This window comes from Palaemon carinicauda, chromosome 4 (assembly GCF_036898095.1).
Source record: "Palaemon carinicauda isolate YSFRI2023 chromosome 4, ASM3689809v2, whole genome shotgun sequence".
Classification (NCBI taxonomy): domain Eukaryota; kingdom Metazoa; phylum Arthropoda; class Malacostraca; order Decapoda; family Palaemonidae; genus Palaemon; species Palaemon carinicauda.
This window is the reverse complement of record NC_090728.1, coordinates 191552708-191578432: the sequence shown is the minus strand read 5'-3', so window position 1 is coordinate 191578432 and position 25725 is coordinate 191552708. Positions and strand designations below refer to the sequence as shown.

At 45.0% G+C, this 25725-nt stretch overlaps 1 protein-coding gene across 1 annotated transcript in view; it reads left to right on the top strand.

The window, feature by feature from the left end:
- Window positions 1-25478, top strand: part of LOC137640305 (O-phosphoseryl-tRNA(Sec) selenium transferase-like) — a 49464-nt gene extending 23986 nt beyond the window's left edge. The window contains exons 8-11 of the mRNA XM_068372932.1: window positions 5829-5950; window positions 6587-6772; window positions 23207-23338; window positions 25186-25478. Coding sequence (XP_068229033.1) covers window positions 5829-5950; window positions 6587-6772; window positions 23207-23338; window positions 25186-25439 — 694 coding nt within the window. The 3' untranslated portion in view covers window positions 25440-25478. The remainder of the gene's footprint in view (window positions 1-5828; window positions 5951-6586; window positions 6773-23206; window positions 23339-25185) is intronic.
- Window positions 25479-25725: the final 247 nt, after the last annotated feature.

The following is a 25725-nucleotide window of genomic DNA, read 5'->3' as shown; positions in this document are numbered from 1 at the left end:
GTCAGCACAAGGGGCGTGAGTCCTGCAAGCCGTATGCCCGTAGAAGTGCGGGCGTTTCACAGCGCAGAAGTCGAAGTCACACTTCGTCTGCTCCTCCTGTGGAAGAAAGAGAAAATGAGTATGGGGGGAGTCATAAGAATGGCTCTTAAGCTAAGTTAACATTAATCATTAATTTTAACTTAATGAAGGGAGTGATGCATAGAGATTGAAGTAGTAAAGAAAACATACTCCATGCATCTCGCCCGTCTGGCTACCGCAAGCTTTATCCATGGGTAATCCGAGATGGCCAAAGGCACAGGATAGTATTCCCTGAAATTCCACAGGGCAATGGAATTCCGTGGAAAGCCAAGGATAAGTTTGGGACTGAGATCACTCAGTCCCAGATTAGGGAGTTAACAGGTCCCTTAAGGTAACTGCTTCCGGCAACCAGCCGCGCTAAGATGCACGCAGCATGCTGGAATATTGATGAATGCAAAGGGACAGCATGCTTACTAATAGAACAGTACCAAGGCACTGGTCTAAAGAGTGTAACAGGCTATCTGTTTGCAGTGTAGGGCTATCAGTATACAAGTGATAGCTAGGAGAAGGGGGTGCAAGTATCCTTGACGCCTCCGGGAGGTTCCGGCAGACCTCCGGCACGCCGGAGGCCGCTCCAGCAGAGTTTCTGGCATTAGGACAGACAAAATGTAAGTCAAGAGTAAGCCAGGGTGGCGGCCGCCGGTACAACGGCGGCACGCCGGCAGGGGAGCGGGGGCTCCGGCGGTCGGAGGATGCTGGATTGGTGACTGGGATAAGGATGGTTATAGCTGAACCCGGTTGCCGGCAGTGAATGCCGGCACACCGGTGGCCGACCGGCAAGCGGACGGTGAGGTAGGAGGAAGGAGGAAGGCCGTCGGCGGGAGCCGGCGGCGGTCGACAGTCCCCCGGCAAGCGGAGGGGCTGACGGCCTGAGGGTAGGGGAGAGTCACCAAGGTAGGAGGCAGGTATCGCCGACAGTGGAGGCGGCAAGGGACCGGCACCCGGATAGAGAGAGAGACAGGGGGAGGGATGTAAGAAGTCCAGTCATGGAATCCAAACATCCCCCCCTGAGAGGGTGTACCCATGATAGAGGCAGGCTCTATCACCCAGGAGCTGGGGTCGCAGGGGACCGGGGGCAGGGTAGCCCAAGGGAGGGCTAGGGGACACCCAAGAGAGGAGAGACCTCCACATGCAGAACGCATCCAGTGGCTAACCCCATAGGACACTATGAAGGGTATATGTACCAGAGCGGACTGCACAAGGAAGCTCAAGGTAGCCCTATCACTCCACCCTAAGGAGGAGTTGTAGGACAGGGGACAGATGGGTATAGACTAACCTAAGTTTAGGCTAGGCTATACAAGAGATAGGTGGGGAGGGGAGAAGAGAAGGGTCTTCCAAGGAAGGGGTTCTGTACCAGAGTGGACACTAGGGAAAGGGAGGACACTCCCTAACCTAAGATAAGGCCCCCAGGCTGAAACGGTGCATGGGTACAGTTTCAGCAGGGGACAGAGTAACCTTCCAAAACCTAACCTAGAACAGGGCTAGAAGCCCTGAACTAGGAAGGATAGAAGACATATCGCTATGGCAGGATGGTCATAGACTATTCCTAGCCATAGAGGAAGGGCTAGCCTAACCTCACTCTCGGACGCAACCCTAAGGGGGGGTCATTCCCTTAGGGAGGACTGAGAGGCGATGAATACTCCATTAGACACTTGATCCCCTTACTCAGAAAGGAAATCAAGGCTAAACAGAGGGAGTGCCAAGGCAGGGGATGAAGGAAGCATATAGGGGTCCTACGAGGAGGTTAGGTTAGTTAGGGACACTAACTAACCTATCCCCTATATGGTCCCTGAAGGCGAAAAAACACTTGCATCACTGTCGAAAGTATTGTAAAATAATGCCACTATCTTCATAACTTAGCCTAGGATCACTAATAAAATCATGCATGAACACTTATATACAGGCGCTCTGGCCTGGGGGCTATAGTAGCCGACTGGTATGAGGTCAATCGATGACCGATAAAAAGCGTCGAAACACGATATAAAAGTTCCTAGCTATGAAGACTAAATAAACTAATGTATTCGATTAGTAAATAAGGCCGGAAGCATTGTTGTGGCTAACTAAATAAGGCATGCAAAACAACAACGACGCCATAAAATGGCGGGTCCGGTAGAGGCACAGCTCTGCCACAAAACAGCAATTATCTCGGAAAGTAATATTTACTTTACGGTCAGAGCTTAACTAAACAATACTGGAACCTTGTACTCAACTTTCCAGAAGAAGGCGAGGCTGAAGGTACCGACATTACGAAGATGCAAAGCGATAAGTAAAGCACAGGGAAAATCCGTCTAAGTAGGGCGAGCTACTGAACAAAGGATAAAGACGGACGTGACGTCATTTAAGCAATGGCGCCCGTTTGTTTACGTCTCGAGTATCAGTAGTAGCCACGAATGAGATTAGCTATGGAACGGCTCCCAGCTATTCTCAACCCTTACACACCGAAGCATTAACTCTGTTCGGGGTGTAGATAGCTATGTGGCGCGTTTATACATGCGTCCCCTGTTGATATACGATGTCTTAAAAGGGAAACCTTTAGGATACTCGCTCCAGAAGTTAGAATTCTGTGATAACCTGTGGTTAAATTCTCTGGGAATATCTTAGTAGTTATTTACCCAAGGAAGCTACCAAAAAGGAACCTTCCATCAGGACGCCATGGCTTGAGCCCAAAAAAGTAACATCACGAGACTGACGGCTTGTAAAAGGCAATTAAAGTCATGAACGGAATATACAGTTGAAGGCGGTACCGAGTAGATCGTGGTGAACGGTTTATCACGTGGGTGACGCTTAACAGGTTAAAAAAAAATTTTATATAGTTCGGTATTTTCTCTATCCATCCTCTCCCAGAAAACCTTCAAATGTGAATTATCGGAATGTGTGCAGATCTTGGCAGTGCGATAACTAGTTAACGACTGAGAATAAAAAAAATAAAAAGCCCGATTGACGATGCTGATGAAGAGGATATCGAATACCGATTTTTCCCTAATTGATTTTTTCTACGTTCTGTCTAATCCAATGTACAGTACATTCTTATGTAAAGGGCGAACCCCAACATTTCTTGATGCTGCTACACTTTAATTATAGATATTTTACCACCTATTTATAATCTTTATTTATAATAACATCTTTAGTAAAAGCTCTTCAATATCACTTTCAGGAGTAAATGCGTTTATGATCGACGATGAAACGTAAAAAAAACGTTTTCCTTTTAAGAAGGCGTTTTTTTAGGAAAAAAAAAAACAACACGAAACAAAATTGCTCATATTTCATATATTTTGATTTTCTAAGGATAAATAAAAACAACATTAATTATAACATTATTATTACATAGTACCTGGTAAGATATCTTTTGCCGCAAAAGTTAACCTATAGACAGATGTTAAAATTGGTTAGCGAGTTCGTTATGATCGGCGATGGAACGTACCAAACAAAGTAATGGGTTTGGTTGTGGTGACATGTTTGGCAGTAGCATGATATAAAATAGTCTTTATTTTGATGGTTTTTAATTTAAAGTTTAATGAATAAGGATTTTTCACCATAATCACAACGTAAGTATAGAAATTAATTAGTACAAATATGGAATATTATACATATAGGTGTTGGACAGTTAGGCTAGGCCTAGCGACAAGTTCACACAACAGATGGGCAAACCTTAACATTTTTTCATCCAAAACTAGTCTTAAAATGTTTGAACAGAAATCTTTCTCTCACATTCTCCCCCCCCCCCTTCTCAGACATCGGGGAACCATCAACCCCCCCCCCCAATACAATTAAGAAAACAATAGATTTCCTACGCTTCGCGGTGCTTGACTCGCGGATTTAGAATGCTCCTCGCAGATAGAGGAAAATTCATTTTTAAAAACTATCGATCGCGTAATTGAGGAATCGTGTAATTAGAACACGTGTAATTCGGGACCCTACTGTATATATATTACTGTATATATATGGGTTATGGAAAAAATCCGCGAAGTGGTGAATCCGCGATGGTCGAACCGCGAAGTAGCGAGGGTTCACTGTATTGTCCTTGAAATATTTTATTTTTTCTTGTTTCCTTTCCACACTGAGCTATTTTCCCTGTTGGAGCCCCTGGGCTTATAGCATCCTGCTTTTCCAACTAGGGTTGTAGCTTAGCAAATAATAATAATAATAATAATAATAATAATAATAATAATAGCCAAGTCACAGCCATGGTTGGAAAAGCAGAATGCTACAAGCCCAAGGGTTCCAACAGGGAAATTAGCCCAGTGAGGAAAGGAAATAAGGGAATAGCAAATAAACTATATATAAGTAATGAATAAAGAATGTGAAATATTTTGATCAGTAACGTTAAAATTTATCAGTCATATATAAACTATAAAACAAGACTTATGTCAACTAGCTCAACAGAAAAGCATTTACAAAAAGTTTGAAATTCCAAAATTCCACTGATGCAACTTCCTGATTAGGAAGATCATTCCAATCTGGTCACAGCTGGAATAGAACTTCTATAATACTGTGTAGTTTGTTCCCATGCAAATAAAAACCTTCGTCCTTTAGTAGGGTTAAGTTTCTGGCGGCGGCCAATGAAGAATTATAGAGGTTCTGGCAACCTCCACCCAGTATCCAATGGTGGTATGGGTCTGACAGTGATCAGAGCCTTCATTCTGATTCTGGCCATCGAGCTGCACAGACATGTTCTCGATGTTCTCCAACTGGCCTTAAGTTTTTCACTAATATCTCATTTGATTGATTGATTGATTGATTCAGTATGTGTGTGAATCAAGTTAGTAAGATGCAAACTTGCCTTTAATTTTGGGATACTTATTCGCAGCAATGGTGCCTTTGGACTTTATTCCTTGAAAGGGGAATAAAACTCTGGGACGAGAGACCTCTCCGATCTCCAGAAGCACACTTCTCACAGGATCCTAGTGTTGGTGAGCAACATGTCTTTCAACACGCGAGTAGGTATGCCTGCGCGTCAGCTCATCTGAGAGTGTGCTTTCTCCCCAATTGTGTCTTATGACAGTTCCCCTGACGAGAGTAGAAGAAAATGGTGTTGGGAGGAACAATTTTCCCTTTTGAAGGAAGACATACTGTTAGTGTACAGTACTTCGGTACTCCGAGTGCTCGAGAGTACTATGCATTCGAGTGCACAGTTTTTGAACTCGTATCATTGTTTATGGATGAATGCGCAGAACCTTAATAGACAGGAGTAATGTTGGCATGTCTCCCAGGTGCCCTCTCGACAGCGGTGGACCTCCCAGCTTCCTCTAAAGAAGCAAAGGAGTGGCCTCCCCTTGAGAAGGAGTCTCAATCTTCAGTTTTGGAAATCCCAGCCATTGAGATTGTGCGGGTCAAAGTTCTCTGATTTTCAAGTGAGAAGCACCATGGCGTGCCAACTACGACTTCAAAGCCCAAGAGCCTTGGCTACTATGACAAAGTCTTTGTCTGGGAGTTCTCAGGGAGAGATGTAAGAAGATTTTTCAGGCCATGACCCAGTTGAGCATACTGGGTTGGCTTCTAAACCAGTGAAGAATGCCCCTGTATTTCTTTAGGCTTTTGTTCCGACACATTTTGTTGGCGAAAAGGAAATAATGGTCCCAAATATATAAATACTTTGTTAAATTAGATAATTTTTTATATGTATAGTTGATTAACACAAAGATCAGAAGTGATTTTAATCAAAAGTAGAGTACTTCGCTAAATAATATATTTTGGAGTGAAGCAACACTTGTTAATTGTAGCTTATTAACACATTACTTACGGCTTTACAGAGTAGGCCGTGTCGATGCGTTTGTTCAAAGCACTGATAAAAACTTCATGGTACCTGTCGGAGGCTCAGTTATAGCTGGATTTGATGCTAAGTTTATTGAGCAAATAGGAAAAACTTACCCAGGTAAGTTTGTATTTTTTAGTAATGTGTAAAGCATTGCATTATAGGAAGAACCTAATGTTAAGAGATGGCGAATTATTAATGACGAGAGGTTGATATTTAAATTGTTATACTTTCCATTTGGAAATTGTTGATAAAAAGGATTCATGTCGGTTGCCAGTAATAACTGTCTCTTGTGCACCAACAATTGAAGAAATAATTTTTCTTATTTGATGTAGAGAACTTTGTCACTTTTTTGTTTACATTTTCATTTTACGTACTGTAAAATTGAATTACCGGTACATTAATATTGAACCCTACCATTGACATTGACTACTTTATACAGTAATTCATTACAAAAGAATTCCCTGTTTCACAGTATTAGGAAGAATCAAATGCGTTTATAGCATTGTAACTAATTTATGTTGATAACCATAAGCTTCAAAAGATATCATCTTGCTTGCTATATTGTCCTTAAAATTATTACAAATTACAATATCGTTGTTTGTGTGGAAATTTCCTCTTAAGTAATAAATATCATTCATGTAGTTCATACCCAGTAAATTGTTGTGTTTATTCCATATATTATTTATTACTACCTTTTTGTTTATGTTTTGGAGTAATGTACTCATTGGAAAATATATTAAATTTTGCTTTCAGGAAGGGCATCTAGCAGCCCAGTTGTAGACCTTTTCATGACACTTTTGTCGATGGGCAAAAAGGGTTACAAGAAATTAATTGAAGAAAGGAAGGACCTGAAGAAACACCTTGCAGAACTGATGGAACAGGTTGCTAGAGAGTACGGCTTACGCGTACTTACTTGTAAAAATAACCCCATCTCTATAGGTAGGCCTAATTCTTTGTTCTTTATTTAATTTGCTTTTTATAAAGATGGTACTGTACTGTATGAATAACAGTCAGATACAGATCCTATATCGCTCGTTTGCGACAACGTCGTCATAATTCAAAAACAGCTATTTTTCAGGAGAGCCATTTTAATCAATTAAAACACTCATATTAATGTATGTCGTTAGGGCATTTAGCGTCTCTAGCGATCAATTTTTTTTTCTACAATTATGACACTTTTGCCAAAAAAATAGCATTTGAAGATGAATATGTCTAAATGGATAACTCAAAAATACTGTACATTTTTTTGAGTTATGACGTCTTTGTCGCAAGCGAGCGATATATGGATGCTTGCAGATAATATACAGTATTTTTCAATATTAATCTTACCCGATGATCATGTAGCTGTCAACTCCGTTGCCCGACAGAAATCTAAGGTCGGGATACGCCAGCGATCGCTATACAGGTGGGGGTGTACACAACAGCGCCATCTGTGAGTAGGTACTCAAGTACTTCTTGTCAACAAGAACTCAATTTTTCCTCTGTCGTGCCACCGGCAAGACCTACTTGGATACGCTGTTGATTCTGGAGTTGTTTTTCACGATTTTGGTGATGTATTCACTCTAGATTTTGCCTTCGCTATTCAGGAAGCTTTATCATTAGCTTAGCAAGCTTTTGGAATTAATTTGGATTAATTGTTAACAAACTTTGCTAGATTTTGGAATCCCCCCTTGACTATTTCTACAATTCAAGATGTCTGACCAGTCTCAAGTCCCTAAGTACAGGCAGTGTAGTGTTAGGGCTTGTACTAGGCGTCTTCCGAAGGCCTCCATAGATCCTCACACCGTTTGTTCCAATTGTAGGGGTAAATCCTGTCAATTGGAAGATCGATGTGAGGAATGCGCTGGGCTTTCGGAATTCGATTTTAACGAATTCCTTAAAAATGCACGTAGGCTAGAGAAGGATAGAATCAGGGGGAGTTCTTCTCGCTCTGTGGATTTTTCCTCTCCCCATGCCCCTCAAGCTTTTCCTTCCCCTGTAGTGGTGATTCCCGACCCTGCTACTAGTGCTCAGCCATCCATGGCGGATATGATGCGTGCCATTCAGGCTCTCGGTGACAGAGTGGAGTCATTGGCTAATGACCGTAATCAGCTTTTGGCAGATGTCAAAGAGCTGAAAGCGAAAAGTGCAGTGGGTAGTGTTGTCAGTGCTAGTGAAGTGAAAAGTGTCAGTGTCAGTGTTGCGCATGAGGGTACATCTGTTCGTGCCAGTCGTCCTCCCAGTCCGGGACCTCTTGCAAGCTCCCAAGCCCAGGGGAGAAGCAATGTCGAAGGACCAAAGGGTTCGGCAGGCCTTGATCAGCGTACGGATGTACCCTCAGTGGTTGCGGACGTATCTGTCAGAGATCGTCCCATCCACAAACAGACGAATGAGCCCTATCATTCCTCGTCTGTGGAAGAAGTTTCAAGGAGGAAACGATGGACCAAGGTTTCACGACCTCTCAAGCGTAAGGTCCCTTCCGAGCGAGTCCAACGGCCCAGGTGTAGCCACTGGGTCAGTTCGGACTCGCCGCAGTCTTCCGATGACTGCACACCTCCCAAGAGAGGTAGAGTGGTTCCACAACAGGCTACTGCTCCGTCTGTTGCTGCTCCAACCACGGTAGACCCTAAGTGGTCCATGCTGCAGACTATGCAGTCTCAGCTTGCTGCGTTCATGCAAGAGTATCATGCTGAGAAGGTTGACACTGCACCTGTTAACCTACAACCCGCCGCGGTTGTGCGCTCAGCAGATACTGCGGCTGCCTGCTCCCACACTCCACCTGTGAGAGCTCCACCACCGATGCGCAGTCCACCCTGCCAGACGCATGTTCTTGCTGCACCATCCGTTGACATGCGTGAGCTACCGCATCAGCAGTGGGAAGGTGCTGTAGAGCTGCCGGGTTCTGACACTATGCGGCATGCTCCGCAACCCATGCGGCATGCTCCGCATCCCATACGGCATGCTCCACAACCCACGGCAACCCCTCCCACGCACCAGCACTCTGCTTTTGTTGTTGCCAGCTCGCAGACTGACCAGCAGCGGCATGATGTTGGATCCGCAGCAGCTACGCATGCACCCGTGCTGCCGGATTCAGCTGTTCAGCTTTCTGCTCCGCCTTTGCCACTTCCTACTCAGCTTTCGGATGATGGAGTATCGGATGACGAAGCTGCACATTTGGATGAACCGCACTCCGACTTTGAAGGGCCCAAGTCTACGCCTCCCTCCTTAGACTTTCGTAAAGTCCTTGCCTTGTTCAGGGACTTGTATCCAGAACAGTTTGTGTCTGCAACCCCTCGCTCTCCTCCCTCCGAGTTTGCTCTGGGCATGCAGTCTGCTGCTCCTGCCTTCACCAAGCTTGTTCTCGCACGCTCATCCAAGAGAGCTTTGAGGGTTATGGGAGAGTGGTTGCAGTCCAAGAAGCAACTGGGAAAGACTGCTTTCATCTTTCCGCCTACCAAGCTTGCTTCCAAGTCGAGCGTCTGGTATGCCACGGGAGAGGAACCCGGCTTGGGAGTTCCTGCCTCTGCCCAGGGCGACTTCTCAAGTCTGGTTGACTCTCCCCGCAGGCTGTCTATGAGACGATCGAAGATCTGCTGGTCCTTTTCTGACATGGATCATCTGTTGAAGGGAGTCTTTCGTGCTTTTGAGATCTTCAACTTCCTCGATTGGTGTTTGGGAGCGTTAAGCAGAAAGACTTCCCCTTCGGATAAGGACTCTGCCATGCTGATCATGTCTAGCATGGACAAAGCCATTCGGGATGGGTCTGGTGAACTTGCGGCTTCGTACGTGTCGGGAGTGCTTAAGAAGAGAGAACATCTTTGCTCCTTCTTGTCGTCTGGTATCACCCCTTGCCAGAAGTCGGAGTTGTTGTTTGCTCCTCTCTCCAAGTGTCTGTTTCCGGAGGAGCTGATCAAGGGGATGGCTGCCTCGCTTATCCAGAAGGATACCCATGATCTGATGGCATCTTCCGCACGTAAGGCTAAAACCTTACCTTCCGTGCATAGACCTTTCCGTCCTGCAGCAGTAGACACACCTGCAACTAGGTTCATCCCGCCCTTTCGTGGCAGAACCTCCAGCAGAGGAGGTACCCGTGCCGACAGTCACCGTGGCAAATCCAAGAAGGGTTCCAAGTCCGCAAAAGGCAGGATCTGACTGCCTTCCTCTCCAGACAGCAGTGGGAGCCAGACTCAAGACCTTCTGGCAAGCTTGGGAGAGCAGAGGTGCAGACGCTCAGTCTGTGAAGTGGCTAAAGGAGGGGTACAGAATTCCGTTCTGCCGCAGTCCCCCTCTAGCTACATCTCCCATCAACCTCTCTCCCAACTACAAGGAGAAGGACAAGAGGCTAGCGTTGCAACAAGAGGTGTCGCTCTTGCTACAAAAGGGAGCGGTAGTCATAGTCCGGGACCATCAATCCCCGGGCTTCTACAACCGTCTCTTCCTGGTAGCGAAGAAGACAGGAGGTTGGAGACCGGTGCTGGACGTCAGTGCTCTCAATGCTTTTGTCACCAAGCAGACGTTCACGATGGAGACGACGAAGTCGGTCCTAGCAGCGGTCAGGAAGGAGGACTGGATGGTCTCGTTAGACCTGAAAGACGCGTACTTTCACGTCCCCATCCATCCAGACTCCCAACCTTTCCTAAGGTTCGTCTTTGGAAAGGTTGTGTACCAGTTCCAAGCCCTGTGCTTTGGCCTAAGCACGGCACCTCTTGTGTTTACCAGACTGATGAGGAATATTGCCAAATTCCTTCACTTGGCAGACATCAGAGCCTCCCTCTATTTGGACGACTGGCTTTTAAGAGCTCCGTCAAGTCGTCGCTGTCTGGAGAATCTCAGATGGACTATGGATCTGACCAAGGAATTGGGCCTCCTGGTCAATATAGAGAAGTCCCAGCTCGTCCCATCCCAGACCATTGTCTATCTAGGTATGGAGATTCAGAGTCGAGCTTTTCGGGCTTTTCCGTCGGCCCCAAGGATCAATCAAGCCCTAGAATGCATCCAGAGCATGCTGAGAAGGAACCGATGTTCAGTCAAGCAGTGGATGAGTCTAACAGGGACACTTTCATCGCTGGCCCAGTTCATCGAGTTAGGGAGACTCCACCTCCGCCCCCTTCAGTATCATCTAGCTGCTCACTGGAGAAAGGACATGACGCTAGAGGCGGTCTCAGTGCCTGTTTCCGAAGAGATGAGTTCTACACTGACGTGGTGGAAGAACAGCATTCTTCTCAAGGAAGGTCTACCATTGGCTGTTCAGACCCCCGACCACCGTCTCTTCTCGGACGCATCGGACACGGGCTGGGGTGCGACACTGGACGGACAGGAATGCTCGGGCACGTGGAGTCAGGAGCAAAGGACACTTCACATCAATTGCAAGGAGCTGTTGGCAGTTCATCTGGCCTTGATAAACTTCAAGTCCCTCCAGCTAAACAAGGTGGTGGAGGTGAACTCCGACAACACCACAGCCTTGGCTTACATCTCCAAGCAAGGAGGGACTCATTCGAGGAAGTTGTTCGAGATCGCAAGGGACCTCCTCATTTGGTCAAAAGATCGAAAGCTTTCGCTGGTAACGAGGTTCATTCAGGGCGACATGAATGTCATGGCAGATCGCCTCAGCCGGAAGGGTCAGGTCATCCCCACAGAGTGGACCCTTCTCAAGAATGTTTGCAGCAGACTATGGGCCCTGTGGGGTCAGCCCACCATAGATCTTTTCGCTACCTCGATGACCAAGAGGCTCCCGATGTATTGTTCTCCGATTCCAGACCCAGCAGCAGTTCACGTGGATGCCTTTCTGCTGGATTGGTCCCATCTAGACCTGTATGCGTTCCCTCCGTTCAAGATTGTCAACAGGGTACTTCAGAAGTTCGCCTCTCACGAAGGGACACGGTTGACGTTGGTTGCTCCCCTCTGGCCCGCGAGAGAATGGTTCACCGAGGTACTGCAATGGCTAGTGGACGTTCCCAGGACTCTTCCTCTAAGAGTGGACCTTCTGCGTCAACCTCACGTAAAGAAGGTACACCCAAGCCTCCACGCTCTTCGTCTGACTGCCTTCAGACTATCGAAAGACTCTCAAGAGCTAGAGGCTTTTCGAAGGAGGCAGCCAGAGCGATTGCCAGGGCAAGGAGGACATCCACTCTCAGAGTCTATCAGTCTAAATGGGAAGTCTTCCGAAGCTGGTGCAAGGCGAATGCAGTTTCCTCAACCAGTACCTCTGTAACACAGATAGCTGACTTCCTGTTACATCTAAGGAATGTAAGATCCCTATCAGCTCCTACGATCAAGGGTTACAGGAGTATGTTGGCAGCGGTCTTCCGCCACAGAGGCTTGGATCTTTCCACCAACAAAGATCTACAGGACCTCCTTAGGTCTTTTGAGACCTCAAAGGAACGTCGGTTGTCCACTCCAGGCTGGAACCTAGACGTGGTTTTAAGGTTCCTAATGTCATCAAGATTCGAACCGCTTCAATCAGCCTCTTTTAAGGATCTCACATTAAAGACTCTTTTCCTCGTTTGCTTAGCAACAGCTAAAAGAGTCAGTGAGATCCACGCCTTCAGCAGGAACATAGGTTTTACATCTGAAACGGCTACATGTTCCTTGCAGCTCGGTTTTTTGGCTAAAAACGAGCTTCCTTCCCGTCCTTGGCCCAAGTCGTTCGAGATCCCAAGCCTGTCCAACTTAGTGGGGAACGAACTAGAGAGAGTACTTTCCCCAGTAAGAGCTCTTAAGTACTATTTAAGACGGTCAAAGCCATTACGAGGACAATCAGAAGCTTTATGGTGTTCTATCAAGAAGCCTACTCTACCGATGTCTAAGAACGCAGTTTCTTACTATATCAGGCTTCTGATTAGAGAGGCACATTCTCATCTGAAGGAAGAAGACCTTGCTTTGCTGAAGGTAAGGACACATGAAGTTAGAGCTGTCGCTACTTCAGTGGCCTTCAAACAGAACCGTTCTCTGCAGAGTGTTATGGATGCAACCTATTGGAGAAGCAAGTCAGTGTTCGCATCATTCTATCTCAAAGATGTCCAGTCTCTTTACGAGAACTGCTACACCCTGGGACCATTCGTAGCAGCGAGTGCAGTAGTAGGTGAGGGCTCAGCCACTACATTCCCATAATCCCATAACCTTTTTAATCTTTCTCTTGAATACTTTTTATTGTTGTTTTTTGGGTTGTACGGAAGGCTAAGAAGCCTTCCGCATCCTGGTTGATTTGGCGGGTGGTCAAATTCTTTCTTGAGAAGCGCCTAGATTAGAGGTTGTGATGAGGTCCTTTAGTATGGGTTGCAGCCCTTCATACTTCAGCACCTAGGAGTCGTTCAGCATCCTAAGAGGAACGCTAGGCTCAGTAAGGAAGACGTACTTAAAAAAGGCAGAGTAATAGTTCAAGTCGACTTCCTTACCAGGTACTTATTTATTTTATGTTTGTTATTTTGAATAACTGCTAAAATGAAATACGGGATACTTAGCTTCTTATGTTAACATGTATGCTGGTCTCCACCCACCACCCTGGGTGTGAATCAGCCACATGATCATCGGGTAAGATTAATATTGAAAAATGTTATTTTCATTAGTAAAATAAATTTTTGAATATACTTACCCGATGATCATGAATTTAAGGACCCTCCCTTCCTCCCCATAGAGAACCAGTGGACCGAGGAGAAAATTGAGTTCTTGTTGACAAGATGTACTTGAGTACCTACTCACAGATGGCGCTGTTGTGTACACCCCCACCTGTATAGCGATCGCTGGCGTATCCCGACCTTAGATTTCTGTCGGGCAACGGAGTTGACAGCTACATGATCATCGGGTAAGTATATTCAAAAATTTATTTTACTAATGAAAATAACATATTTGAATCAGTAGAACTTCAAAAGTTCAAACTTGCAGCAAATGTTTTTATGTTGAATAGGCTGACATAAGTCTTTTTATAGCTTTATATGAAATATCTGTTATGATATTGTTACTGTTTTTAAAATATTTTATTGTTAATTATTTCTCATATCATTTATTTATATCCTTATTTCCTTTCCTCACGGGGCAATTTTTCCCTGTTAGAGCCCTTAGGCTTATAGCAGCTTGCTTTTCCCACTAGGGTTGTAGCTTAGCTAATAATAGTAGTAATGATAATTAGTTTTGTCAATATAGCAGGTTAATTAGTAGCAAATACAGTGACATTTTTGGGCTCAAGCCATGTCGTCCTGATGGAAGTTCCTAAAGGGTAGCTTCCTTGGGTATATATAACTACGGCGATATTCCCAGAGAATTTACCTTAAGGTACCCAGAATTCTAACTCCTGGAGCGAATATCCCTAATAAAAGAACCAGGGATATCGCGAAATATCAGAGGACGTATTCTTGACACGCCACATGGCAATCTGCACCCCGAACAGAGTTAACACTTCGAAGGGGTCAAATGGCAAGAAAACAAAAACGAGAAAGAAAAGGAGAGCCGCTCGCAAGGTATCTCTCCTCTCCCGTTTCGTAAGCGTGCATTGCGCCGCTCACAGCACCATCTGTATTCCTTTTTGCATAGCTCAACAACTCGGTGTTTTTTCCCTGTGTTTCTCGCAATTCTTGGATTTAATCAACTCATTATGCTTTCTCCAACTTCTTCTGCTTCTGATAAGTTGAGTATTATTTCTTTTATGTATAAATGTAAGCTCTTGGTAATTTTAAAAGTGATTGATAGTGATATCGTTGTTACAAGAGCTGTTGCCTACCGGAGGCGTCCTGGACGCTGTCGCTCACTAGGTATGAGTTATTTAGTTAGCCAGAGCGACGTTCCCGGCTGTTTCACTTTAATAATTTTAGCTGTTTAGCGTTACATAGGATTTCTTTTTATTTATGATGCTTTTAGTATTTTGTTTTGGCGAAGGATTCGCCGATTCTGGCCTACGCTAGACCTTGTAGCCTAGTCGTTTGGCCCTAGTACTTTCCTGCATGATATTCAGATTTCCGAGTGTTTTAAAATTTTATTGAAGCTTTAGGCAGTTTTATACATTTAAGATTATGTTGATTTTCTTCCAAGATAGTATACGAGTGAGTTTCGGTGATTTAGGTAATCGATTCTCTGGGCGCCTAGGCTAGTTGTCTATGGGGCCTTAGTATACTTTCTCACACTCCCCGGTTGCTCTCTTCTCTTCGGAGAAGGGGTGCAATCCCTTTCCCTCTGTTTAAGCCTTGGGCTTAATCCTAGTGGTTTATCTGAATTGACTTTCGATACAACTATATTAGGGTGTTTCTGTTCCTTCCTGTTTCCAGTAAGTCTGGCTTCAGGGAGGGGGCGGGACATCAGAGTTCTTAGTCTGAGTCTGTTTATGTCTAGCTTGTGATTGAGATTCCCTTGCTAGACTGACAACAGACATAGGAGGCTTAGCCTCCTTAGTTCACTTTCGAAGGTTTCTGTACGAGATGATTCCTTCTTGTGATCTAGCAGACTAGTCCAGTGTTGCTGTTCTCGGTGTGGAGGATAAGATCCTTTTTCTGTGAATAGCAACGCCTTCCTTGCTTTGGTTCCGTGGGAGTTGGCAAGTATTGCTGGCCTCCCTCCTCGGATCTCCCCTAGGCTAAGATGAGTTTTCTTGGCTGCGGGTGATTCTTTACTAGAGCAAGGTTAGCAGGACCCTCTTCTCCCTTTCCCCCTCTTTCCTTTGTAATGGCCTAGCCATTGCATTCCTGTCCGTCATTCTACATCTGTACCTAGCATAGGTTAGGATGTGGGGTTGACTTAGTCCCTTGCCGGCCGGCAGTGCGTGCCGGCCGGCAAGGCTCTTCTGCTTTGAGTGCTGCCCGGACCTCCCTTGGTCTCTCATCCATGTTTGTCTGTAGAGCCAGATGGCATTGGTCAGGAAACTTGAAGTTATATTCTCCCCTTCCTTATGTGCACTCTTTCGGGTTGCCGGGTTATGAGGTAGTACAGTCTCTTATCCCGGCATCCATTCTGTTTTCTTCTAGTGTTGTACCCTAGCCGGCTGCCGGCCTGAGTGGCCGGCAGCCGGGCAGTCGGAGTTCTCTGGTTCTTTTGCTGCCGGCCGGCATTGGTTGTATACCTTTGCCGGCCGGCTATTTATCACACCATTGTCTGCTGGTCGCTACGATTGGTGGCCGGCAGCCGGGTGCTATCTTGTGTAGTTGCCGGCCGGCACATGCATTTGAACCAGCGTTCTGCCGCCTTATAGCTCTTAAGTAGTATACTTTAGAACTAGTTAAGATGTGTGCCGGCCGGCACATTACCTTCTATACTGTAGCCTGTATTTTTCAGTATAGTATATACTGTAGGGAGAAAACTATAGTATAGTATTTGTTACAACACTGAGTTTTTCTAACACTTTTATGTTATCTTGCACAGCCCTTTGGTGTAGCCTTACAGATAAAGAAAGTGAGTTCTTTCTTGTCTACTATCCGGCATTTTAAAATCATATTTTGGGTGTGAGCTACACCTGTTTCCTCTGGAAATTATTCATTGGTTGCTCTAGGATAGATTAACCATACGATTTTATTATCTGGAAGGTTGCAGCAATTGACTGTGCGGGAAACACAAGTGTGTGTCTTTCCTTCCTGGTTTAATTATGCTAAGCTATGTATATCCAGTGATACGTAGTTCACTTGATACTCATGGAATTTTCTTCTCTTTACAGGAGGACCATCCGAAGTGGGGAAGCGTTTTCTGCAACGTCCGCAGCCAGAACTTCTGCGGACATGATTTGTGTAGGAGGCACGCAGCATGCGCAGTCTCCAAAGGTGATCTCCAGTATTGGGACCCGCAGGTATGTACCGTGTGCACAAACCTGATTGCTGAGGCTTTTGATTCCCCTAAGACGGCGGAGTCAAGGGACGCAGCAAGGGAGAAGCTTCGTACCTGGGTAAGGGGTTTTCAGAAGAACACCTCTGGGCCCTATCTTCCAAGTGAGAAGATGAGGACTTACCTTTTCCCCAGGGCGTCAGCTGATGCAGTGATTCCCCAGCCTCAAGTGGAGATACCAGTAGTTCAGATCCCTGTGGATGCTGAAGTGGCGGACGCCCTGCAGGACATCCAATTGGACGACAGGATGTCGGAGGTGTCTGAGCGTCTGGAAGATGACCTTCTGGCAGAAGACCAGGATGAAGAGCAGGCTCCAGACAATGAAGAGGAAGAGGTCGACGAGGTGTCGGCTACTCCGGTTCAGGCCCCTGAACCTATTCCCTCAACATCATCCTCTCTCCCAGAAGAGCTGGGAAAGACCCTTTCCTCCATCGTTGGAATGATCCAACAGATGCAGAGGGAGAATAATGAGAAAGCGGCTGCAATGGAGCTGGAGATGCGGAGACTTGCAGCATCACGTGGGCCCCAGAAGAAGCTCAGCGTGAAAGACCTTCCCTTGTGCTCAGATGCTAACCCTTGGAAGTATGCTGAGCACATGCCTATGACGACCGGAAAAATCGTCATTTCGGAGAAGTTGGGCTCAGTTCCCCTTGAGGAGGTGGAATTCTGGCCCAGCAAGGGGTCGTATCCGGACTGTTATGTCCGTCTAAGGAAGGAACCAGCCTCAAAGGAGGAGACAGAGCCGAAGGAGGTCATAGTTTTGGACCACGCTAAGGCTCAAGCTTTACTATCATGCTCGATGAAAGAGAGGGGCTTCACAAACTCAAAGGTACCTGCTTTGAGTAAGAAGCACCCTTCCTTTGTGTCCTCTCCTTCTAGAGCCTTCCCCTTTATGCAGAAAGGGTTTGCGGCTGTGCTGAAAGCAGTCGAGGCAGGTAAGCCATGCCCCTCCTTGGAGGAGTGTAAACCTTTGTCTTTGGCCCTACCCATGGACCACAAGGACTGGAAGGACGTCCATCTTACCTTCTCAGTCGGGAAGTTGGAGGCTGATATTGCCGGACGTCAGTTCGGTGAGAACCTCCCCAAGCTGTCTGACTTTCTTTTGCGAAGGGAGCTTAAGACAAAAGAAAGACTGGCTGCCTCAATGTCTCATCAAACAACTCTTGAGACAATGGCAAGTAACCCCAAGGTTCATGAGATGTTCATGGTAGTGGCTAAGACACACCTAGCCACAGTGACGAAGGACCTTTACAGCTTCGTCAAAGCTAGGAGGGCTTGTAGGGAGTTCGTGTTCGCCTCGGCTGCGGTGAGCCACGAGCCAAGGAAGCTAATCTCCTCCAACATTTGGGGTAAAGACCTCTTCCCTAGTGAAGCGGTCAAGGAGGTAGTAGATAAGGCCGCCACGGAGAATAGAAACCTTCTCCAGAAGTGGGGCCTATCTCTCAAGAGAAAGTCTTCCCCGGATGAGGGTCCCCAACCAAAGAGGAAGACTAAGAAGACTAGGCTACCCTCTCGGCCAGCCAAGCCATTCAGACAGCAGCAGCAACAGCAATTGCCTATGCCTACAGTGCCCCAGATGGTGGCACAAACCCCGACCACGTTCCAGTGGGTACCCCAAGCCGTGTCGACGCAGTCTCCGGCCTTTAACCCAGCGTTCGAAGGGCAGTCAACTACCTTTCGAACGAAGCCTAGAGGAGCAGCCAGAGGCTCGTCTAGACGCCCCTCAAGGGGGAGGGGATTCAGGGGTGGTCGCGGTCAGGGAGGCAAGGCCTCAGGACAGCAGTCAAAGTGAGAAGATACCGGTAGGAGGGAGACTTCAGAATTTTCGGGATCGGTGGACCTTCGATCCCTGGGCCCACAGCCTACTCAAGAATGGACTGGCTTGGAGCTGGTACAGCACTCCACCCCCGTGCCCTCGATTTTTCCAACACTCCACCCCCGTTCTGGAGGAGTGCATTCAAGAACTGTTGGAGAAAAAAGTGATCCGAAGGGTAAAGTCCATCAAATTCCAAGGGAGGCTATTTTGTGTTCCCAAGAAGGACTCAGAAAAACTCAGAGTCATTCTGGACTTGTCGCCACTCAACAAGTTCATAGTGAACTGCAAGTTCAAGATGTTAACACTGCAACACATAAGGACCTTACTGCCCAAGAGGGCATTTACCGTCTCCATAGATTTGTCAGACGCCTATTGGCACGTTCCAATCAATCGCCATCTCTCCCCCTACCTAGGGTTCAAGCTACATCGAAGACTCTACGCCTTCAGAGCCATGCCATTCGGGCTAAACATAGCCCCAAGGATCTTCACGAAGCTTGCGAGCGTAGCTCTCAAACAATTACGCCTAAAGGGAATCCAGGTGGTAGCCTACCTGGACGACTGGCTGGTGTGGGCAGCATCCAAGACAGAATGTTTGCAAGCTTCCCTGCAGGTGATCCAGTTCCTAGAGTATCTAGGCTTCAAGATCAACAGAAAAAAGTCTCGACTTTCTCCATCTCAAAAGTTCCAGTGGTTGGGAATCCACTGGGACCTAGTGTCACACCGATTCTCCATCCCGGCGAAGAAGAGGAAGGAGATAGCTGGTTCTGTCAAGAGACTTCTGGATTCCGAAAGGATATCAAGACGCGAACAGGAGAGAGTGCTGGGCTCTCTCCAGTTTGCTTCAGTAACAGACCCGGTGCTAAGAGCACAGCTAAAGGATGCAACCGGAGTTTGGAGAAGTTATGCATCAAACGCGCGAAGAGATCTGATAAGACCAGTTCCGCTTCGTCTACGTACGCTTCTCAGGCCTTGGTCCCAAGTCAGGCAACTAAAGAAGTCGGTACTTCTTCAGCCACCTCCCCCCTCGTTGACTATTCACACAGACGCCTCGAAGGAGGGGTGGGGAGGTCATTCTCATCGGAAGAAGGCCCAAGGGACTTGGTCCAATCTATTCAAGACATTTCACATAAACTTTCTGGAAGCTATGGCAGTACTCCTTACCTTGAAGAAAGTCTCCCCGCGTCACTCGATCCACATAAGGTTGGTGCTGGACAGCGAAGTGATTGTGAGATGCTTGAATCGACAAGGATCGAGGTCACCACCACTCAACCAGGTGATGTTGGCCATCTTTCGACTGGCGGAAAGGAAGAAGTGGTACCTGTCGGCAGTTCACCTTCAAGGAGTCCGCAATGTGACAGTGGACGCTCTATCCAGGTTCACACCGATAGAGTCGGAATGGTCCCTAGACGCAGGATCATTCTCCTTCATCTTAAGTCAAGTCCCAGAACTGCAGATAGACCTCTTTGCGACGAAAGACAACAAGAAGTTACCCCTTTACGTGTCCCCGTACGAGGACCCCTTGGCGGAAGCAGTGGACGCGATATCCCTCGACTGGAACAGATGGTCCAGGATTTACCTGTTCCCTCCTCACAACCTTCTGTTGAGGGTCCTCAACAAACTGAGATCTTTCAAGGGAGTAGCGGCAATAGTGGCTCACAAGTGGCCGAACAGCGTGTGGTTCCCTCTGGCATTGGAACTACGGCTGAAGTTTCTACCATTACCAGATCCAGTTTTGACCCAGCGAGTCCAGAAGGAGACTGTCTGCGCTTCATCACAGAAAACCCGGACCTTGCAGCTCATGATTTTCTCTCCCTAGCGGTGAGAAAACGTTTCGGGATTTCGAAAGACAGTATAGACTTCCTAGAGGAATACAAGTGCAAATCTACTAGAAAGCAATATGAGTATTCTTGGAGGAAATGGGTGGCCTTTGTCAAGGCGAAGAATCCGCAAAAGATCTCGACGGACTTCTGCTTATCTTTCTTCATCCACCTCCATGGTCAAGGGTTAGCAGCTAACAGAATTTCAACGTGTAAATCTGCTTTGACAAGACCCATTTTATATGCCTTCCAGGTCGACCTCGCTAACGAGATTTTTAATAAAATTCCGAAAGCCTGTGCTAAGCTCAGACCTTCAGCACCTCCAAAGCCCATTTCATGGTCTTTAGATAAAGTTCTTCATTTCGCTTCACTGTTGAACAATGTGGTGTGTGCGTTAAAGGATTTGACCCAAAAAGTTATTTTCCTATTTGCACTCGCGTCGGGGGGCAGGGTTAGTGAAATCATAGCCCTCTCGAGAGAGGAGGGTCGTGTTCAGTTCTTGGATGGGGGAGAACTGAACCTGTTTCCGGATCCTACGTTTCTCGCCAAGAACGAGTTACCCACCAACAGGTGGGGTCCCTGGAGAATCTGCCCTCTGAAAGAAGATGCATCTCTATGTCCAGTGGAGTGCCTAAAGGTCTATCTTCGTAGAACTTCGGACTTCAGGGGTGGTCAACTATTCAGGGGAGAAACATCAGGCTCAAATTTATCACTGAAACAACTTAGGGCGAAAATCACATATTTTATTCGCAGAGCGGATCCAGACAGTACACCCGCAGGTCACGATCTGAGGAAAGTTGCCTCATCCTTAAATTTCTTTAATTGTATGGATTTTGAACATCTTCGTTCATACACTGGCTGGAAGTCTTCCAGAGTGTTCTTTCGTCACTATGCGAAGCAAGTGGAGCAACTAAAGAGGTCTGTGGTAGCAGTGGGTTGTGTCGTTAACCCTGCTGTTTAACTCTGCAAGGAACAGTGGATTTAATTGGGACGATTAATTCCGGGGTGAGTGTGTAGTTACGAACTGTTCTACAAACTAAGTGTGAGGGCACTGGGTAGCCCACGTTGACTGTTCCACTTTCAAAGGTGAACCTAGCATAAGTGCAGACATGTGTGCCGAGCGTTTCCAACGCTAATGTAACTGATTAGTAATACAGACTTTTACAATCTTGATACCTCGGTATGTTAAAAGTGGCGCTAATGTTTTTCTTTCAGATAAACAAGTTTCTGTTTACTATCATGCTTATGCTTATTTATTGGTTATCCTCCTCTATATATATATATATATATATATATATATATATATATATATATATATATATATATATATATATATATATATATATAATTGTTGTTTAACCTGTTTTATTTATTGTTTGTCAATAAACTAGTTCTTGTGAACCTTGCGTCTCCTTCACCTGTGCCAATTTATTTGAAATAATTTAGCATTACGTACTATGTATATTTATCTGGGATAATTCTAATAGATTGTTCCTTTATGCAAGCATTTTTTGCATTGGTTTATGCTTTCCCTTGGCGGGAGGACTCCATGCCCTAAGGGGACGGTGGCGGATATGCAAGTTTTCCTCCTACTCGGATATAAACCTTTGTCCAATCCAGTATTGAACGGAGAACTGGTCGATATTTCATATTGACTCAGTGGTTCTTTACAAACTATGCTTTACATGATATAGGGTGAGACCACTATATTGGCTTGTCTGTTATTCATACATAGGTATATGTACTCTTCGAGACTTTTCCAGAGTCTAGTAGGACTCTTCCCTGTAGGGGGCAGGAAGCACTAACATGGTTTATGGTTAGTTGAAAAGATGTATGACGGTAACATCTTAGGTCTCTAGGTCTAGTTGGCCGGGAAATACCTTCGGGGAGTACGGCACGTTTTGAGAATCCACAGATACAGTAATGCTCTGGTATACTTCCATCAGGACGACATGGCTTGAGCCCAAAAAACGGATTTTGAGCGAAGCGAAAAATCTATTTTTGGGTGAGATGGCCATGTCGTCCTGATGGACCCGCCCTTCCCTTTCTTTTAAAGGGCTGTAGGTCCCCTCCCTACATACAGTATCTGTAGCACCTCGTGTATCGCTACAAGGAATACAGATGGCGCCGTGAGTGGCGCAATGCACGCTTACGAAACGGGAGAAGAGAGATACCTTGCGAGCGGCTCTCCTTTTCTTTCTCGTTTTCGTTTTCTTGCCATTTGACCCCTTCGAAGTGTTAACTCTGTTCGGGGTGCAGATTGCCATGTGGCGTGTCAAGAATACGTCCTCTGATATTTCGCGATATCCCTGGTTCTTTTATTAGGGATATTCGCTCCAGGAGTTAGAATTCTGGGTACCTTAAGATAAATTCTCTGGGAATATCGCCGTAGTTATATATACCCAAGGAAGCTACCCTTTAGGAACTTCCATCAGGACGACATGGCCATCTCACCCAAAAATAGATTTTTCGCTTCGCTCAAAATCCGTTTTTTACTTTAAAATACAGCTACAACTTGTAAACCATAAGCATTATGTTCCTAAATCTTGCATTTTTATTGTATCTTCCTATAATCCTGAAATATTGATGTATTTTTATGATGATTTAAGTCTGTTCCTGTTCAGATTACAGTATATTTGCATAAATTTCTTTCTCTTGTTTTTCTTAAAGTTTTATGAATGTCATGATTCATTTGTTAATTTTAACATTATAATTTATGGGGCTTTATGCTGCTTGAAGGGTTGGTCCTATGAAGTACTTGTCTTCTGTATACTGTACTATAAAGCCTTTGACCTTTACCTTCCTGTTGATATTTTAGCTTAATGGTAAAGTATTGAGAGTGTTATACAAAGATTTTTTCATTTAAGTACTGTATTAGGCTAATAAAAATAGTGTTGGATTTAATATGCAGCTTCTTATTATAGTGATATCATTTTAATTCCTCAATGAATGTCTATCCCTTACTAGCGATGAGCTTGCCTGTTGAGGAAAGTGCAGCTCTAACAGAACTTGGTTCCATGCTATTTTTGAGAGGTGTTTCTGGCACCAGGGTGATTGCTACTACAGATGTCAAAACCATTGCTGGCCACAAATTTGAAGGTAACTAGTTAGATTTGGCTAGAACATATTTCCAACTTCTACTCAAATCCACCTAAACTTATCTATGAGTCAAGCTTGTGTGCTTTTTGTGGCATACAAATTGAAGGTGGTAGTATATGTTTTTTAGTGCCCAATCAACCCAAACTGTTTTGCTTTCTTGCTTTTACTATTTTCATACTTCCCTGTATTATCTTTTTGCTTAGTTGGCCATTATGAAGCTTCATCTGTGGTGGATAACGTGGGAGGATGGGCTGTGGCACCCGTAGCAGTACCAGCCGAACTCGGTTGAGTCCCTTGTCAGGCTGGGAAGAACGTAGAGAGGAGAGGTCCCCCCTTTTTTTGTTTCATTTGTTTGATGTTGGCTACCCCCCAAAATTGGGGGAAGTGCCTTGGTATATATCTTTCCCCAATACAAGAGTAAAAGTGTAATGCAGTGGTACAAAATTCATTTGTTTTTTTCTAACTGTTCAATATATTTTGCTGATATGCAACACCAATTTTAACCATTCACATAGGAACAAATCTAGGTGAGCCCTACAAGAGATAAAGTGTGATTCATTGGCCTTACAAGATTCATTTTTTTTTTTATCTAATTGCTCGATATTTTTTGCCGATATGCAACACCTGCTCCCTTTCCCATGTGTAATATACCCCAGATTCATGTTCTTTTACTGTTCTCCTTTTTATGAATGACCTTCTCCAGTCTTCCTCCTGTTCAGTGCAGTCTTTTGCAGATGATTCAAGTATTGAAAAGAGAGAAAAATTGAGGGGAATTAGTCTCTTATGATTGTTATTGGAAAGAGAAAATTTGAGGGGAATTAGTCTCTTATGATTGTTATTGGAAAGAGAAAATTTGAGGGGAATTAGTCTCTTATGATTGTTATTGGAAAGAGAGAGAAAAATTGAGGGGAATTAGTCTCTCTGTTATGACTGTTATTGGAAAGAGAGAAAAAATTGAGGGGAATTAGTCTCTCTGTTATGACTGTTATTGGAAAGAGAGAAAAAATTGAGGGGAATTAGTCTCTCTTTTATGACTGTTATTGGAAAGAGAGAAAAAATTGAGGGGAATTAGTCTCTCTGTTATGACTGTTATTGGAAAGAGAGAAAAAATTGAGGGGAATTAGTCTCTCTTTTATGATTGTTATTGGAAAGAGAGAGAAAATTTGAGGGGAATTAGTCTCTCTTTTATGATTGTTATTGGAAATAGAGAGAAAAATAGAGGAAAATTAGTCTCCTTTTATAATTGTTTTATGATAATGGTGGCCATTATCACACTTACAACTTTAACTTATTGTGCCTTGCAGAGAATTCTTAAGATGAAAACATAACAGCATTCATATGATGTTATATACAGTAATTACTATTTATCATTTGATTGTTTTCTTTGTCAGTAAATTGCTGTATTTGCTAAAGTAATGTTGACATTACCTGCTGCTGCCTCCGATGCCTTAGATGACCGCGGAGGTAGCAGCAGTAGGGGATTCAGCATTATGAAGCTTCATCTGTGGTGGATAATGTGGGAGGGTGGGCTGTGGCACCCTAGCAGTACCAGCTGAACTCGGTTGAGTCCCTTGTTAGGCTGGGAGGAACGTAGAGAGTAGAGGTCCCCCTTTTTTGTTTGTTTCTTTTGTTGATGTCGGTTACCCCCCAAAATTGGGGGAAGTGCCTTGGTATATGTATGTATGTAATGTTGACATATATTTAACGAATTAAGCTAATCTCATAAAAACCATTACACGAAAGGTTACGGGACCTTTTTAACCTAAAAATCCAGCAGTCATAGATTTTAGTGCTAAATGTTAAGTGTAAAGAGGAATGACTATTCTAAATTCTTTCTTCTACCAAAGGTTGGGGCTCCCATTCCAAGAACTACCCCGTGGCATATCTCACCGCAGCGGCTAGCATTGGAATGACAATTAAGGATGTGGAACTCTTTGCCCAGCGACTTAATAAGTGCCTCGGAAAGTTCCTGTCGAAGAAGGAGAAGCTCAGTCAAAATATAATGTCTGTTAAAGAAGGCAATTCTATGGAAGGCAATGCTAATTTAGATACATCTTGTGTCGACAGTACAGAGAGAGAGAATAAGGTTGAGAAAGAATAGCAGAATCATTCCACATAGATTTGATTAATAAATATATTAATATTTCTTCCTTGTTTTATTTTGTAAAAGTATCTTGTACTTTATAACCTATAGTTATGATGTGCAGGAAAAGAGGAAAGCCTTTCTCATTATCTATGAATTATCCTTGATATTCTTTATTTTGGATCAAGAGTGACTTATTTTAAAGATATTACTGGTGAATTGCACACTTGATACCATACCATTATTAATAAGGGACCTCTGATAGTGGTTTTAACACGCTCCAGTTACTATACCGACACTCTAT